At 44.2% G+C, this 17,970-nt stretch overlaps 1 protein-coding gene and 1 long non-coding RNA gene across 3 annotated transcripts in view; one reads left to right on the top strand and one right to left on the bottom strand.

The window, feature by feature from the left end:
* The window catches only part of LOC111252661 (uncharacterized), a 54,326-nt gene extending 51,614 nt beyond the window's left edge, over positions 1–2,712 (bottom strand). For both annotated transcript variants that reach the window (XM_086992399.1, XM_022810909.2), the window contains exon 1: positions 1,318–2,712. In XM_086992399.1, the coding sequence (XP_086848525.1) occupies positions 1,318–1,534 (217 nt within the window). In that variant the 5' untranslated portion in view covers positions 1,535–2,712. The remainder of the gene's footprint in view (positions 1–1,317) is intronic.
* A 9,627-nt stretch (positions 2,713–12,339) lies between these two features.
* Positions 12,340–15,155, top strand: LOC147754779 (uncharacterized). Its single transcript, XR_015330438.1, has 3 exons — positions 12,340–13,112; positions 13,530–13,832; positions 14,131–15,155. It is a non-coding gene; the product is annotated as an uncharacterized LOC147754779 (long non-coding RNA).
* Positions 15,156–17,970: the final 2,815 nt, after the last annotated feature.

Here is a 17,970-nt window from a genome sequence, read left to right as displayed (position 1 = left end):
TGTTTTGAATTAATTGATGAGATTCTATCAACTCAGTACAACAATCAATAGATCTTATTTAGAAATGTACCTCCGCTTTTCTGGAGAGCGCACTGTAAAACATCTTCCCAGCTTTTCATGGGATAAACTATATGATATCCGTGACTCTAAAATCTTCGTTGATTTCAAGATCAGATAACACATGTTGGTAGTGCCTGAACGTACGTGGTAGAAGAAGACAACGATAATGAACAGCAGGAACTTACGAGGGTGTAGAACCAGCCTCGACGTACGATTGCCATTGCGTGATTCATTTCTACTGTAAATACATGGTTTCATTTATTATAAAAGCAGGCGATCTTATGCTAAACTTTGCACATTTATTAGCGTCTTCCATAACTGCTCGAGGGCTTCGATTTCTCTTATTATCCTTGAAGAAGGGCATTATATTTTTGTTTAGATATGCCATATTTTTCTTTATGTTGGAGAAATGCCACAGGGTATTGCTTTGGGGAAACAACTTATCGTATTTTGGAATACAACCAATCGGCAGTGCATAAATAAGGGCGAGCAAATCCTTGCACCTGGTCTTCACTTAACCTATTCGATACGTGGGCTACCAGGCCCAATCGGCAAATCTGGCTTGAAATGCATTCCTCATTAAGGGAACTGTGAGCCACATCACACGTTCGTCATCTGAGTGTTTTCTTCTAGAGTACCCTGGATTAATCTTCCTGATTGGAGCGGCGTACAGTATACCTTAAGCGATTCCAAGAAGCTACTAGGAGATATGAAGGCAGAGCATTTTCATATCGAATGTTTATTTTGAGAAAGGCTTTATCGTGCCTTTGAGCGAGTTCACTAGACGGGCGGCTTCCCATGGGATTATGCCGTACCCGTTTCAACCAGTCTCTAAAGCGACCACCGCGGCAGACTTGCAAGAGACACTTAGTTAAACTTACTTCAAAATGGAATATAACACCAGTCATAAAATACGCCTTATTATAGCTACTTTTATATCATGCAAAAACATTTTTTTTGTGTATAATTTTCGTTTCTTTACTCTGAACGTATTTAGATTGTCATGGGCTCAATGTTCATCTGTGATGCTTAATTCGCGTTTTTTTGTGATTAATTAGTATCGTTCACAAAACAGAGCCCCAACATTGAGAATCAAAAGGTTCGAGCTTCTGCTGCTAGACATACTTAAAGCTAGATTTTTAAAAAAAGGTCCCATGTTTTTCGTAGTAACAAACAGATTGCACCTATATATACAATCGCACACTAACTAGGTTGGGTTGCTATACACCCCTTCCCCTTGTATATACGTCCACGCACCTTGGAATGGGTATCCTGCAAACAACGGCCGGATCGTGGATAGTGCACTTGATACGGACATGTGAGTCGTAGCTTTGTGAGTAGCAGGAGATGGTGCTCCATGACCAATGGACGGAGGCCACGATGGTGGAGATGAAGCGGGCTCCAACGGGCCAGTCATCGCCTGCCACGAGTTCATTCCACCTCCCATTCCAGTCATACCATCACCCGATGACATCCTTGCTATGCCTAGTCTTCTGCCGCTTTCACCTAAACGGTCCCAAATAGCCCCACTATTCCAAGATCTAGTACACAGAAAGCGCCCCGTCCTTTGACCTGTAACCGTCCTTCGGGCACGCGCACAAAAGCAACTTGTCACTGCATGTCTCGTCACTGCATTGCACGCCTTTGTCGATATATTACCTTCCACTCATCTGAGGTAGACTAGTTAGATCGTGGGGTTCCGTCAGGAGTTCGAAACCTGGAGAGGAGACGATTCCTCACGGAGTAGTAAGTTTCAGCCGACGTCCGGGTTTCACAAATGCAACACAGCAGGCGAACTCGGTATTCTTGTAGTAGTACTACTTGTAGTAGTCTCGGGTAGTTGTAGTACAAGTAACGTAAGTTTACGTACCCACGAAACTGTAGCTGTGGCAGGACTGCCGCTACAATTGACCGTGGGACTGACCTCGGTCAGAAGTTTCTTCACGAGCTGTGTTTAATCGTGTACAGTCGAACTCACGGACAAGTTAGTACTTGTAACTGTCGATGACTTATGGATGAGGCACCATTTCTTCTGTCACGAGAGTAACCCCAACGATGACAACAAACGAATACACACTCACACAGCTTGCATTAATTCGATTATGACAATAACAAAACACGCACTTGGGCTCCTCACAGACACGGAATGGGATGGTTGTTCTCCAAGCGTTTGAAGCGTATTTTTGCGGTCGCTGAAGCTTACTTTGTTCACGCTATTTTCGGTCACTTAACAGTTTTGCTTCAGCTTGGCCAAGTAGCTACGGCAGTCTGTTACACAGCTACGCTATCTGGACCGCTCAACTAGTGGGTGGCTCGTTCTCCATCCAAAATTCCTGCTGTTTTAGGGCGTTGTTGGGCCCGATGCTGGCTGCTGCCTGATCCCACTACTGCTGCTAGTATTTGATGCCCGCAACAAACGAACTCGTAGTCAAGCGAAACCCCGACGGCCCACAAATGATTCGCGGGTCCAGTGGCTCAGCTAGTGCCCGCCCAAAAGTGCCCGCTACGCTGACTATTAAGGCGGAGCCTGGGAGGAGCTTTGGTCCGAAATCCCGCCCTCCATCGAATCGACAGTAGACTACTAGCGTAGACAGGGCTCGCGCGCGCTGCAATGTCTGCGCATGAATGGCGCAGTGCCAGCAGAAGAAGCAACGGCAATGGTTGCGGCGTCAACGGACCCGGCGTGCGTCGGGAACTGTTGCGGTCTGCACTGTCTGGCCAGTCGTCGTTACTGCAACTTCGGGTAGCAGCAGCAGCAGCGGCGGTGGCGGCAGCTGGTGCTGCTGCGGGGTGGAAAGGCTGATAAGATTCCGAAGGAAGAGCTGCCATTGCTTGGTCGTCAGCCGGCCTCTGGCTGACAGATGATACCGACTGGCGCTGTATTCGATATCAACGGCAGCGCGTCTGGTTACTGCAACAATACGGTACTATAGCTATGGTTGTAGTACCTCATCTTGCTGCTACAATTGGTGGCTGGCATGGCAATAGCAGACCAGCTTGTTGAAACCTGTTAGCTATACAGCAGGCCAGCGACGTTGGTAAGCGCGACCGCCGCGATGACGCTGGTGGCAGCGACAAGCGCAGTGGCTTGAACGGCCTCCCAGCAAAGCAGTACCGTTGCTGTATTGATTGATACTGACGGACTTTGTGTGGAAATGGTCGGATGGTCAGGCACGAGCCGCGTTGGCCGCTCTATAGTTTAATAGTACAGTTGGAGGTATGATACGTTGCATATTGCCAAAGCAACAAGATCAGCGACGACAGGAGGAAGGCCTCAGTTGCAAATGATCTTCTACTATATATGTAATAGCGCTAACGCTACCGAAAGCCAGCAATAGGCTGCGGGTCGCTACTGGTTCGCATTTTTGCTTACTGATGCCTTTGGTGCTGACTCACTCGATACTTCAATGGACTAGTTTCTTTTCCTTTCTCGTGTGCGTTCTACGCGAGCGAGTGCCTACCATCGTTATGACGTCTTTGCTTACCGCGCCGTTGTCGACTGTCGGCAGCGTCGAGTGCCTGGCAGAGGGGTGGTTCAGCGTCCGATCGTTTCTTTGCACCCAGCGAATGGTGGTATTCCCGTGCGCTGTTAAAAATTTTGTTCGTTGCCATCTTCCGGTTGTTGCACGAGCATTTGGTCGTCATCGCCTTCAAATCGACTGCTTGCCTTCACCAGTGGTTAGCGTAACAATTTTGCTCGGCAACGATCGCCATGACCGTCACTATCGATGGCAGTGATATGCGTCGCGAAGATCACACATTACTGTTGCACCGGGATGGGTACACTGCAGCACCTGCTAGTCCTGCTAGCACCGCCGCTGCCGCAATGGCGCAACTAGAAAACGTCGGTCGCGCGATCATCATTGCGGTAAGCGAAGTAGAGCGTCACTCAGATCATAGATCACTGCGGCCTCATTGCGCGCATCTGCCAGACGAAACTGGTCGATAGATAGCAGGTGCAGCATTCTTTGACAAGCGGCAACAACGCTGTTGACCAGCACTTGCCATTTGTTTTAAGCGAGCAAATCAGGACCCACTATTGTACCTACAGCTGAACTTTTGCCACTGTCCTATTAGATTTCGAACAACTGTAACTGCTAGTATGTATTTGTGGGATATAACCGGTTACCGCAATATATCCCCTATAGGTGACTCACCGGGGCATTTATGAAGAAAGTGTACAATTATACACGCCGTATGCTTACACACACCGAAACGTACGAGCGATTTACGAAAGCTTATTCGTGGTTCTATAACGAAACCTCTTGATACTCACATCGATTTTCTGTGGCCTTCCTGTCATAAATACTAAACGTTTATGGAGAACAAACTGGCAATAAGTGCTATACAACGCTCCGTTCGGACAGAATAACACACATCTATATATACATATAAAAGACGTTGTAATTATAAGAATGTGAAATAAAGCGCAAATTTTCTATTCGTTATTTCAATAGTCATGAAGAGATTTTTAAGAAGACACTGTCGGTCACATCGTTTGTGATTATTACCTAAATACTAAACGTACACGTCTTCTGTAACTGCAAATTGTCACGATGATTTCCGTCGTCTACGATCGTCACGATATTGCTAACGATTATCACGAAAGTGCTACGTGATCTTACCGCTAAACTGACTCTAAATTGCCAAAGATCTTCTTTATCGCCTGTTAGCATCAGCGTTATTTGCCATCTAGTCTTCCATCTGTTGGATCGTTGAGAAAACATACCGTAATGGACAGCTAGAATGAGACAAGTTGTCATCGTGTTAAATCCAAGGGACATTTGTTAGCCATACGAATGCTCTTTCCAGTTCCTACATAAACTAGTCCTTAATTATAGATGGCATTATATTGGTAATAGACAATGGTATAATTTCATCTTATTCGACTATCTCTGTTCGATATTTTACATATACGCTTATTGAACACGGAACAGAGCTTAGCAGAAGGCCATTTCTAAATACTCCACGTGAAGTATCCTCGCACAGCGTTCATCCTCATTTAGGCATCGCTTAATCTGGAAAGTGCCTTAAAGATCAATCTCTGGGGCACTCTTCGTTGAAAATCGGTTGGTAGTCAATTGTCTGAATCAAAATTCAACGACTGCTATTGTTGATCTTCCAAAGACGTATATCACAGTGGGGCTCGTTGTAGAAATCACGCATCGATCGCTACACAATACGTTAATATGACGTTTTCGACGCCGAATGAATGTGCGATAGCAGCACACGAAGGATGCATGACTGCCGTTCACGATGCACCCCTTCGCCTGCACCCCCAGTCATCCTGATCGCATTTCACGCCCTACAAGAGCCAGCGCTCTCGGTCGCCGGAAGCAGGCCAAACAGATTAAGGCTGTTGCGGGTCCTTTTCATCCAATCCGGAGGCCCTATTCGGTTCGGGAAGGCAGCGAAGCCTAAGGGGTGGGAAATATGCGGTCTAATCTTTGCTTGTGTAGTAGTAGCAGTGGCAGTAGCAGCAGCAGCAGCTTCGTAAGTCCCATATTTAACCTAGCTTTCTGGATCCAGCCAGGATGTTTCCAGGAGCCCAGCAGGGGCGAAGATAAATCACGTTATACGGGTAAGCAAATGAATGCTCCGTTTAATGTCGCCTGCTCTAAAACGAATATTCAAGGATCCTTAATCTGCCTATTTAAATTGACACCAACATTTTGATAGACTACAGTAGGTTTATTTCAAATGACGTCCAGCATTTCACTCTAAGCGATATTGTCATACTGTTTTTACATATTCTACATGTACAGAATATTTGCCGACTCGGAAGCTGCATAGACGGCGATAGCCTTAGTTGCAGTGATTTATATTTGGAGTTTCTCTGGGCTAGAAAGGAATCACAACTGAGAGAGCGGAGAGTGTGAGTTTTAGTCATCTCTAATAAATAACTTTATTAAATATTTTATTAAGTAAAAATATCATACTAGATAAAAAATAAATAAATAAATAAATAAGATGCCGTAATTCGAAATTTATAAACTTGTATATCACATCGAATAGCTCAGGCGTTCGACGCTTGCTGAACTTCCCCCGCAATAGCGGCGCACTCCTGAACGTTCCGTGCATTTGAAATGTCAGCTATATTCACGCGCCGATCAAAATATGACTCAGGAGTATGTGCTTTCTCCATTGATAATTTGCCTAGCGTCAGTTTCGAAAGCTAGATAAAGCTTGAAAACAAAGTAAAAAGTAACTTTCTCTAAAGTTTGCGTAGGCTTTGGTTTTTCGTATCCGTGAAATGGAGGTGAATCCCCTTTCTCGGGTGGTTTCATCCACCGTAAGAGTAATTCGCCCTGGTGGCAATTCGGTCTCTATTTCCAGTGAAGAACGACAGCGCATTGAGTAACGAGGACCATCTTCAATAGACATCGAATACCTTCTTTATTTTCATTAGAATGACAGCTCTGTCTTTCGGGATCATTCTATCAAGAGTCGTGTGCTTCTTCGCCACCTACAGTCTAGTTCCGGCTGACGAAAACTGTAAAAGAATTAAAAAAAAAGATGCACGAGAAGGGCGACGGCTACCACTCCTTGACCTCCAAGGAACATCTTTGTTCAGAGAAGACATGGCAGTAGTTCAAATTCGGCTCATCTCAACAAAGCAAAAAGAAGCGTTAACGCAGGCCATCGTAAATCACAATGGATACGGCGAGAAGGCCCGGTAGCAACAATGATATCAGTCATGTAACCTGGCAGCGTGAACATAAGTTTACTGGAAAGCATCACTTCCATTGGCCAGTAATATTCATTGCCGGATCTGTTATACTGCCGCGGGGTATAACGATACCTTCGGTGGGGCTGACGAGATCCCTGAAATCTAAGAAGTCATAAAATCGACAAGCTGAGTGGGGCTAGTGGTGGCTCAACGGGAGTTGTGTAACTCCGTCGTAATAAGATATCACCGAGCAAGCAAGACGCGGCATTCGGGACGAAGATAGCTCCACCATCAAATGACAACGCCAGCAGCGACAGTGACAAGAGGAAATAGCACCCAGAACTCGATGTACAGATTTAACTTTGGATTAACGTGTGAAATCACAAATCGACTGATGGGGATCTCCGGCAATGCCGCTTCGGGATGAACTGCGGGGATAGTCGCTGGTCCGGATAGCGGACAAGGGGCGCCGGTGGGCAATTCTCGCCCGTTGCTTCAGGGAGTCTCCGCCACCGCAATGCCTGGAATTACGAACTGTCCCGGACGCTAAACCATAACAGGAAATTTGAAGTCCAATAATAGAGGAGGTTTAATAAACGACAAGCGATTAAAGTTACTGCATCAACATCACACAGGCTTTGTATGATCGAAAACACTCTTGGTAGCCGTCGAAAGCTCTTGGATTTTTGGTGAGCTGGATGACATTCAAACGCTGAAACCTGTCGCTCGTCCCTTTCTTCAAGTGTACACGACGTGCTCTGAAACCTACCAGTTCCGTTCTCTACGACACATATGTGTGGTAGGTCGTCTGCTGGTTTTTTAAAATCCTTACACCTAGGCTATTTTTTTTTCTCTAGAACTTTGTAGACTTACGCTTTTATCTACAGAGAACTTTTAAAGGAAAAAGATTGAGCCACGTAATGTGTACAGCTAAGCAGAGTTGCTTTTCCCAACCGTGGAATTTCTTTGTTCTTTTCTGACGATAGTTATAGCTATTACTAACCGGTGCGGCATAGTAAAGATTCCATACGGACCAACCAAAACGCTCGCAGATTATCCAGACAGTAGTAGTAGTAGTAGTAGACAGCTGAGAACTTTTATGGGACTGCACGATTTTCGGAAGCAATGTAGCCCTATTATAGGTTGCCTGGTTCCGCCAATGCGTCCCCTCTTCAACTTACGCCTACCAAACTAAAGAGGAAATATTTTCGATTAAGTTCCGTCATCATTTTCAACGCCTGTCACGTATAATGGGTTGACAGTAATCGATTGATTACTTGGACAGAGGGAGCCAGCAAAGCAGGGAAGGTATGAGGTCCTGGTATACCGTATGTATCTGAAATACGTTGTCTATTTAACGTAAAACTGTTTTTTGACTGACACAGAGAGCACGTACGCTGCACTGCTGAAACGATTAGGCGGAACTGTTAATTTATTAGCTATGTTACAAACTTAGATCTACAAGTAGAACTTTAATGGAAGAGATGTTACTTGTTGTAGGCTTTTAAACGTCTTCAGACAATTTCTAGTTAGCCCAACAGCGTGGCATTTCTATAGCCAGTGACGCTGGCCAATAGACGTCATCCATACTTGCTCTTACTCTTCAAATTTCAGACAGGTGATATAACCCAGTGCATTCGGCGTATAGACCCCATTGTATCTGAAAGCTATTTTGTGCCTGAAAACCTTATGGGCGCATTTTGCAATTGGTCTTTCTTTATCACTTGATACTTTTTTGCAAGTATTTCTGAGGCGGATTAATGGTTGTAGTTGAACAAGGAGCAATTAACGCCTATATGGCAAGTAATGAGCGTCCTCTATATAGTTTTATCAAAAATTTATGGTTACAAAGGTGGGCCCGTGTACATTCATACATTTCTGTCCCACACCTAAATACTATAAAAAGTAGCAGCTATTAGAGTGAAACTGAATCAACTACCTTTTCTTTTGCTGATCGTATACGGTGACATTGCTTCCCATATTTATCCTGTTTGTATTGGCATGTTCACAATGTGGTAGCTAACAAAGTGACGTTTTCCCAAAATCTGGACATTGTTTATTATATATGCTGCCAAACAATTGCCGTTATGCTCACAAGAATCCATAGTCTCGAACGAAAACTGGAAAAAACAGCAATGGATTCAATTCATTCTTGTAGCCGAAAATCCACCAAGGATACCGTCGGACCAAGGACTACACAACGTTCCGTTCGCGCATAGGCCTTCGCTGGCATCTTCGGCTCGCTTCGCTGAGAACTTGCGTTTAGCTAGATTTCGTAACGCGTCATGTATACTCGCAGTATCGCAGAAATGTGTTCGGTCGGCGCCGTATAAGACGGTCTTCATTTTCATGCTAGTTAGGGATGTGGAGGATGCGTTTCGTAAGGGAGCAGTTTCCCGATCGCTGTGTTTTTAATGTTTTCAATTAATATGCTTTGCATTAGGAATAGATGAATTGACGTAAACGGAAACTGCTATCCGATAGTTCTAACGCCGGCAAGATAAAGAACGTTTTCGCATCGTAGTGCATGTTGGATTTTGTTTGTGCACTATTAATGTGTGTGTATAGAACCATAGAATTGACTGGGCTGGTCAGACGATTTCTGCGGGTTCTTGCTAGAGGCCAGGCGTCGCGGGGGCGTTACGAATTGGACGCGCACATTTTAAAACTTCGCAGAAGCAGAAGAAAATGTTGTTCATTAAAAACAGAGTACGCCTTGCGGTGTTGGTTTGTCCTCCCTGTGTACGGTTGCGTGCGGATAGGATCCAGCAGCTATAATTGACTTTCCGCTCCAAATAGTATACTTGTTTAATACGTCTTAAACTCCTCCTGTTTTAATCGAAGATTTATGCAGTCGACTTATGGTTTTACACCGCTTGCCGTAGATCTAAACGAATTCATCAACGGACAAAACTAATCGTTTTGTTAGTGCTCTTAACTTTTAATAGAGCTTATCTACTTCGGTCAAGTAATGTTAGCAACATTTGTCTCGTACCCCCCTTACTCCCGATTTTCCTAACAAGGATGACTACTTCAGGGGTCTAAACGAGGCAAGAGAGCTACATCTACAAAAAGACGTTTGCAGAAATGCAGGAAGATTCTGCGATGAAAAGCTCACGTTTGGGCCCACTTTCAGATCTGACCCATTAGATAAGACCCCAGAACTTCTTGGTAAGCAAACGGCAGAATTGGTTCTACAGAGTGAGATAGTTTTTGGCCTAGATCGCACATTGATGTTAAACAACTGGACCACGCAAAGCAAAAGTGGAGGCAACTGAAATTTTAAGAAGCTACCCTTCGAAAACCAGCATGAAACCGCTTTCAGTAAGTAAGGTAAAATCATGATTCTTTCATGGTCTGCTTGCTAGCCCAGGTGCTGCAAGTTGGTCAGTCCAAAAATTTTGGACGAGCCTTCTATCCTCTCTAATCGTACGCAGGAATTAACACAGCACGTAACAACGCACAGATGCGTATCAGCGTCGACGACAGCTAAAATTCAAACGAGGCGCGAGACGATTTAATTAGATGATCGCCATTATTTATGAGTTGTATCGGAACGATCGGCAATAACAGCTACCAAGCGGCTGTTGATAGAGAGAGAGCAGCGATTGAGCCTGCTTCACGGAAATGATCGTTCGATCGCTACCCATCGGCCAGCATTTGGGAGAAAACATTTGAGATAGGGCCATAAAACTGGATCACTATTACGAATACTGCTCCTTTCTGTTTGCGTCGGCGTAACAAACTTTTACGCGATTCCTCCCTAAGTGGTTATGTATTTGGGATGGCTACGACGACAACGAGAGGCCTTAGTTCGACCGGCATTTCCGATTTTTTAGATTTGATGTTTATGGATAGATGACCATCGAGTGGCCAGCTGTTTCGAACCATATAGAAAAGCAAAACGTTGACTCTTTTCAAAATTCAGTTCTTCTATCATCATCACCACCACCACTGTTATTAGTCTTCATTTAAGTTTTTTTTTTTTTTTTGTACACTTTGAATTTTTAGTAACTCGTACTCATTTTCGTAAAGTTAAACTATCCTATAGAAGCTTCTCGTTTATTCGTAAATTATCGAAATTTTGTTACAGTTATCTTCAACGAATCAATCAAACAATCTTACAATTATCACCCAGTATTAGAACCTGCATAAGCACAAGTTCGGTGATCTTTTCCTCACTTTTGTTTATTAGCTGCTAGCCTTACAGCGTAGTTATTTACAGAATTCTTGGAATTAGCTCCCCCCTCTCTCTCTCCATATATATATATATATATATATATCGACGCTCCTATTGCTAATAATGAACAAAAACCTAGTTTTTACTTCATCATCCGGGTATATTATACTGTATTAATTCAAAAGTGTCAATGGTGACTGGCTTCTCGTACAAAATTCCTACAACTTTTGCCAGTGTGTGCCAGGTGCCTATTTCTATAAAACTTGAATTCGTCCTATTATTATATATTTACTCATTTGGGGCGTTCGACTAACCACGAAGTTTACTATTCGTTGCCAGATAGAGCATTGTCGTTTAAACAACTATTAACAATTCGCTTAGTAATTACAAAGGGGATTATATGTATACGCTTCGAATGGTTTCAAGTTTTGTGGTCCATCACGTAGCGACAATGGCTGCTGTTTATCTCCAGAGGTTTTCGGTGCTGTACCAATGTGATGAGCACTCAACAATATGGTTATTTCGATTTAAAAATATATGGAAACGTCTAACGTGTGTTCTAAATGCAGCTACGCTCACCATAACGGTAGATCTACAAAGGATCCCGGCAAAGCAACTTAGGATAGGTTTTAATTTTTAACAACAACGAAGTTTCGAAATTTTACGTTTGTTCAGGAAGTTGGAGACTTCAAGCGTGGCACATATGGGTACTACGGAACGATTGCAGAAGGGGTCACTTTGTAGTGTCGCATTCGGGTGTTGATAGAAACTCGTTTACTTTCGTCCGGGTTTTTTGGGAACGCTTTGTTAGAGCTTCGAATTTGTTATCGTGTGAATATCGCATGTGCCATCTCTCAGCTCCGAGAGCAAGGATTAGAGCTTATCGATAATTCTATCGGCCGATGTTCTCCTTCGTTGCATCGATGCAGTTTCGTTTCTACTCGGGGCCAAAAGCTACTTCACCAGCTCTCGCTGTACTTTTGTGGGCTATTATTTTTTTTTTTTTGATATCCTGCTGTTATAAGCGATGTTCGCAATCGTTTGTGGCATGTGTATGCATATGATACCCTGATAACATTAAAGTTACTTGTTGAAACAATAGTGGCAATGCAAAGACATTGTGACACTATGCAGCGGCGATTTTCCTCCTTATTCCATCGAGTTATATCGTTTTCCTCTTTCCTCTTCCTATGTGCTCTTTCATTCTCTCAGGACCGCAGTCCTGATTTCCACGCGCAAGATTTCCACGAAGTCGTGTTTACGGTGGGCGCCAATGGTCAAACGATTGCGCCTGCAGTCTATTCACTTCCACTATATTGAATTATGCTGCTAACTGGAGGTCAACGGCGCAGTGCTCTCGTAGTCGAGAAAAGTCCTCTACGATAGTGTTTGAGCAAGTCGTGGGCGGTGTTTAACGTTCAAAAGATGAAAGATCGTCACCAATGACTCAGTGGAACAACGATGCCGTAACTGCTGTGCGTCGAATAGGCTAACGTCGCAGACGCCCACACTACAATCAAGACAAGTAACTTCTCATCGTTCCCTTTTCTCCTTGCAGTTTACTGCTACAGTGGTCATCACCCACAAACAGAGGTAACTTGTTTACACTGAACGTGTGGCGTGCGTTCATTCGGCGTGATCTGGTAAGTTGTCGATGTTGTTGTCATTGCTGCTCGCCACTACGTGACGCGACGGGGGCGGCAGACCGGCAGCTGATTGGTGGAAAGCTGCTTAGTCTGCCCTGGCCGTAGCTATGCATTCAGTCGATCAAGTGACACCCTGTTCTGTGTGAGAGACGGAACGGGTTAAAAGAAAGTAGCCAGGCTGGCTAAGGCCACTGCTAGACGACAGTGCCTCTATACTGCTGCGGCAGGAGCACGAGGTTGCTAGTTGGATACGCTTCTTTTCAGGTGGTTTTGCCTATCGAGCTGTAACCTAAATGCCTGCGTTCCTATATATGTAAACGTTTGTACGTGTTAGCTGAGGTGGAGTTAACAGTTTGCACAATGAGAAGTAGCAACGACAGCTCCAGCAGCGGTAGCTGGTTCACACGCTCCGATAGCCACGTATCGCTTTCTGTCGCTGCTGCATCTGAGATTTGGGAGAAGTCAGAGACAAGAGCTTCTTTGTTTCCGACCTACAAGCAGATTAGGCCATTCAGAGCCACACGCCCGTCCGCGCATTGCGGCGGCTGAAAACCAGGTAAACACAAACGAAGGCGGCCATTTGAGTCAGTAACGAGCTTTCTTCTTAAGTTAAATATTGTCACACACCGACCCTTAAAGGACGAGCTATTAAATCGGCAAACAAGCTGATAAGCAATGAACGCTACGGAAACATAGATGCACTAGTAACAGTAATAATAGTAACCTGAGTGTGGGTACAGACTCACCGTAGAGTAATAGGAGCATCAGTTCGCCCTTGAAGGATCAATCACCTTATTTGTCTGAAAGAATGGCCTCCAGTCTTTCTTGACGATTTTCTTTTGTCAAAATTAGAGAAATCCTCTAAGTTGGCCCATAGAGTAAACCGGCAGAATAGATTGTACGAATAGGCGTGGCATTGCATAGATTAATCGAAGTTTCTATTCGATCTTTCCCCTTTCAATCGCACGTATAGACTACATGTGATGTAGAAGCAGTCGGACACACGCGAATCGGTGAGCTGGCTTCCAATACGCGGCTTTCAACACGGTTGTCCCACATTGATTAATTTCCACCGTGGTCTTGTGGGATCGCGTCCTAAGATTATAAATTGAGTTCTCCATCTTCGTCTTTCGAACAGCCAGGCAACAGCGACCAGATCAGCAGCAATTCATGCAGTCGTTCTTCGGGCATGTCATCATGAGCAGCAGGAGCGAAAGCAACAAAAATTACTCACTAGACATCACCCGAAGCAGTTCAGTGGTAGGAGATAGCCACGGTAAGCATCAAGCTCACAAAACGTGTGTGTGCTTTAGGACATGTACATAGCCAACCTATTACGACTACCGGGCGCTAGCTTATTGCAGCCATATAGGCAGGCGATACCCAGCAGGCAAGCAGTGATCATTAGGAAACAGCGCTAGAGAGAAGCTTGTTCTAGCTAGACTAAAGAGGGATCCAGGCCTTTTTCAGGTGACGTTTCTATTGCTTTTGCTATTGGCATAATCAAAGACAGTCGTGCCCTCGTTCTTCCTCATTTACTTGATTCGTTTCTTTCCTTCTTGGCTTCTTAAAAGCGCTCGCGTCGCCGTTTGTCGCGTAGTTAGATTCCTACCACAAAACGACAGTAGCAGCCTTAAGAGGGCGGCCGGTAGAACAAGATCTGGATGTAACGAAAGTGTCTTAAGCATAACCATCGCCGTCTGTTGGAAACGCTGAAACAAGAAAAGCACTATAGAACGCTTCAGGACTTCGCTTCGTTAGGGTAGTATGATGGGCGGGAAACGGCGACCAGTAACGGCAGTCATGGCAGCGTCGGCAGAAGCAAGAACAGGCAATACTCCTGGAATAAACTGGAGTGGCGTGGCGGTTACGGCAACAGCGGTAGGCAGCACTCTGTAGCACCTGATGGCGCACTGGGCTGATGATTCTTTTTCCCGTTAGGTCTTGGCACTCGAATTTCAATCAAGGCTGTAGCTAGAATTGTGGGGAGACGAGGAAGAGAGTCACATCCCCTTGTCTGCTGCTCTATCTTGCTTTGGCTCTCGTTCCATTACCGCTGTCTCTACTACTCTACGCAGCCCCCACTGGTGCTTCTGTCGGACAGCGCGAGTAAACTTTCGACCCACGACGAGCTCTGACTAAGGGCAGCAATCTTCTCATGTAGGTAGCGTTCACTGGGTCTCCAGTAAGACCAATGGCCTACCTAGACACAACACTAGCAGCTGTGGGCTCTGCCTTACCGTTGTTCTATTTAAAAAAAAAAAAAAAAAAAAAAAAAAACACTCATTTAGCTTTTTGTTGCTGGAACTAACTGCGAGAGCAACATGTGTCGTGTGATGTCGCGATTTGTGGATAAATTGGCCTTATTACAATTTCGTCCACCCTAAGTGGAACTTGGCTAGATAAAGTCATTTAGATGCCGCGGCCTTCGCGAAGAGAGTGGGTCTAGCAGCTCAGAGTAGTGCGACGGAGGTAAAAGGATTCGCAAATGTCACGTAAACCCAACCTAAATGGTTCAGATACCATTGGCTGAGTACAATAAAGGTGGGTGTGTGAATTCAATATTAAACAATGCATTGAAGAGATATATTTAGAAACAGTGATCTGCACCATAATACACACATATAGAGAAAAACTGGGCGTAGAATTCAAAGACCAACCTATTTTGGAAATACACTAGATCGAAATCGTTTGCGTTGAACATGATCAAGTTGAAACAGACAGGCCACCTTGCGGACAGTATTAGGATGTAGGTCCAAAGGCACCCATACATGACGGCCTTTTCCTTCTGCTTTCTTTTTAACAACAATTACATGCCAATTATAGGACGCGCATTTTTTCGGGAAAGCTATACATTAAAAATTCGTTCAACTTAGAGGAAAAAAAACGTCTGTTTTACGAGATGCATGAGAGCTCGCCTGATTTTTAATACCGTTCGCGTATGCTGAGCTGATTCAAAAACGGGCTGTAAATGAACCTGATTAAAAAAATTGCTTCTTGAATATGTGCATGTACTGATTTAATCGTTATAAAGAATAATCAAAAATTAAAATTGACACATTGATTTTCCAAAAGCTATAGTGTAGCCCAATGCGCGTCATACATAGAAAAACAAATCGTAACTCTTAGAATAACAAGCAACAGAAGCTACAAAGAAAAAATACGACCTGTCTTATAATATATATAAAAGTCGGTACGTTCTTTAGGAAGAAAAACGAGCAAAAATAGAACGGTATGAAATGCGTCCCACGCTTCGAATCAACTCAGTGTGAAACCTATTTGGTGTTAAATGAAAAGTGGGTTTCAGACGTGGGCTAAGGACAGCCGTTTACAATTTTTTTTTGTACAACGAGTAAGCACAACCAAAGACATAAAGTGGATTGACCATAGGAAAGTCTCTGAACGGCCAGTGTAAAGTGCACTTACGATACAGCTGAATTGATGAATTTTTAATTGATGTGTTTTACGTACGGCGGTCCCCTTGAGTCGATTGAAACTTTTTGCTCGTTCTATCCGTAGTTGTTCGACGTTGGGCGCTTTTCATGAAATATTTTTTCTCTCCCATTTCGTAATCGCTTCCAGCTATCCGCTTCCAACAATCCGTCAAAAAATTTGATGGTCCACCGCATCTTTTGAGACGTTGCTGCTTTTCAGCACGGAAGCTCCCAGCTACGCATTCACGTAAGCCGAACACCCAGAGCTCGGAAGCGATGTCTTCTTCCACGTACTGGGACGGTATCTCTACGCCGCTTCTGAACCTCTCGCAGCCATTTTTAGGAAACGTTTCTGTTACGTGTTTGGCGTTGAGTGGTAAATCTTTAGATCCTCGGTTCAGTTTTCAGCGGCTCCAACGAGAAAGTTGATAAGCAGGAATAATAAGTCTATTTATATATTTATTAATTCCTAACGGCCTGTTTTCGTTGTGGCGACAAGGCGACGAATTTTCCTCGTTCAATATCGTTTTCTATTTTGTTTTTGTCTTGAGCTAAGAACACCGGCGTTGTTCAGTAGTAGTTCGTCGACGGAAACGAGATGTTTGTAGCGTACTGCCATGAGCCAGGGCGAAATTCTCGTTCGGCTGATGGCTATGAAAATGGCGCCGTGACAGCCAGATAGCGGCCGTTTACCGCGTGAGCGTTAAATCGCTCGGACAAGCCTACCTGCCTACACGAACAGGTAGATACAGCGACAAAGATCATTTTACTATGATGAACGAACGACAACAACTGACAGATAAATAGACCGGTACTGGACAAAGGGAACTAATTTTACTATGAGAGCTCAAACGCATGCTTGGGCGGTGGGCAGACCATGGGCTAATCAGCAACTATCCAAACATTTACTGGGATGAAACGACCCTTAGACTGCTCCATCTAGGCCGAGGGACACATTGAAACACGACATTTCCAGAAGGGAGCTTGTTTCTCTAGCTTGCTGCTTTATCGTTGATCATCGGTAGGCAGACATACGTGCAAGCGACGATTGACGCCAGTCGCTTCCGTTCTTGCTAGAGAACGTGCATGCGTGCAGCACCTATTCAACCACTATTCATCGCCCAAGACGATTCTTGCGGACGAGACAGAGAAGCTACATTAATTTTAACGATAACCGCAAAAGGAACGTAATAGGTGTGCGTGAGAGATAGAACTCACTCGAGAATGGCATAGATCTTCCACCCATCTGTCACATGTATGAATGTGCAGATATATAGAAATAACAACAAAAAAAAGAAAGTGAGATCATTCATGCATGACTGTTCTTCATCGAAACCAGAAAACTAAATCGAGCAGCTCGCAATTGTGAATATGCCAAATGAGCGGCATTATCGCATTTATAGATATTTGTCCATCGAACGCTAGCCTTTCTATAACATCTTAGCGGAAAATTCGTCTCAGAACAGGTATTGAGTCCTTAAAGATTCGTACCGGCACGAATATTTGCAGTGAAAAGGGAAATCCAACTACGGATTCGGCAATGACCTCCGATGGTCGCCAGCTTCTGATCAGTGTAACCTAATTGATTGAATAAAAGTCGAGCCACATGCCAAGAAAGAGATCTTTAAAAGTCACCGTTACAGTATATGCACAAAAAAAAAAAGGGAAAAAAGGTATCTACCTAATTTAATCAAAGGTATAACATAGCATGGTCTCATTGCAGATGAGATCCTTTGAGTGTGCTCATGTTTAGCTTCGGGTGGATTGCAGCGTTCGGAAGTTGAACGTTGCACTCAAAGAGTCGGATACTTCTTTGTGGTTAAAGTTGCATATAAAGAGAAAACCAATATAAAACAGTGATTCACCTCACCGGTTTTATGAAACCACTAACGCTTTCGTTACTATTCTGTTAAAAGCGATCCCAAACAGCAGCAAAGGTTACTGCGGTTATCTAACAAATGCCCCGCTTGAAAACAGATA

The sequence above is a fragment of the Varroa destructor genome, unplaced genomic scaffold (genome assembly GCF_002443255.2).
Source record: "Varroa destructor unplaced genomic scaffold, Vdes_3.0 BEIS01000006.1, whole genome shotgun sequence".
Taxonomy (NCBI): Eukaryota; Metazoa; Arthropoda; class Arachnida; order Mesostigmata; family Varroidae; genus Varroa; species Varroa destructor.
This window is presented reverse-complemented; position numbering and strand designations above follow the sequence as displayed.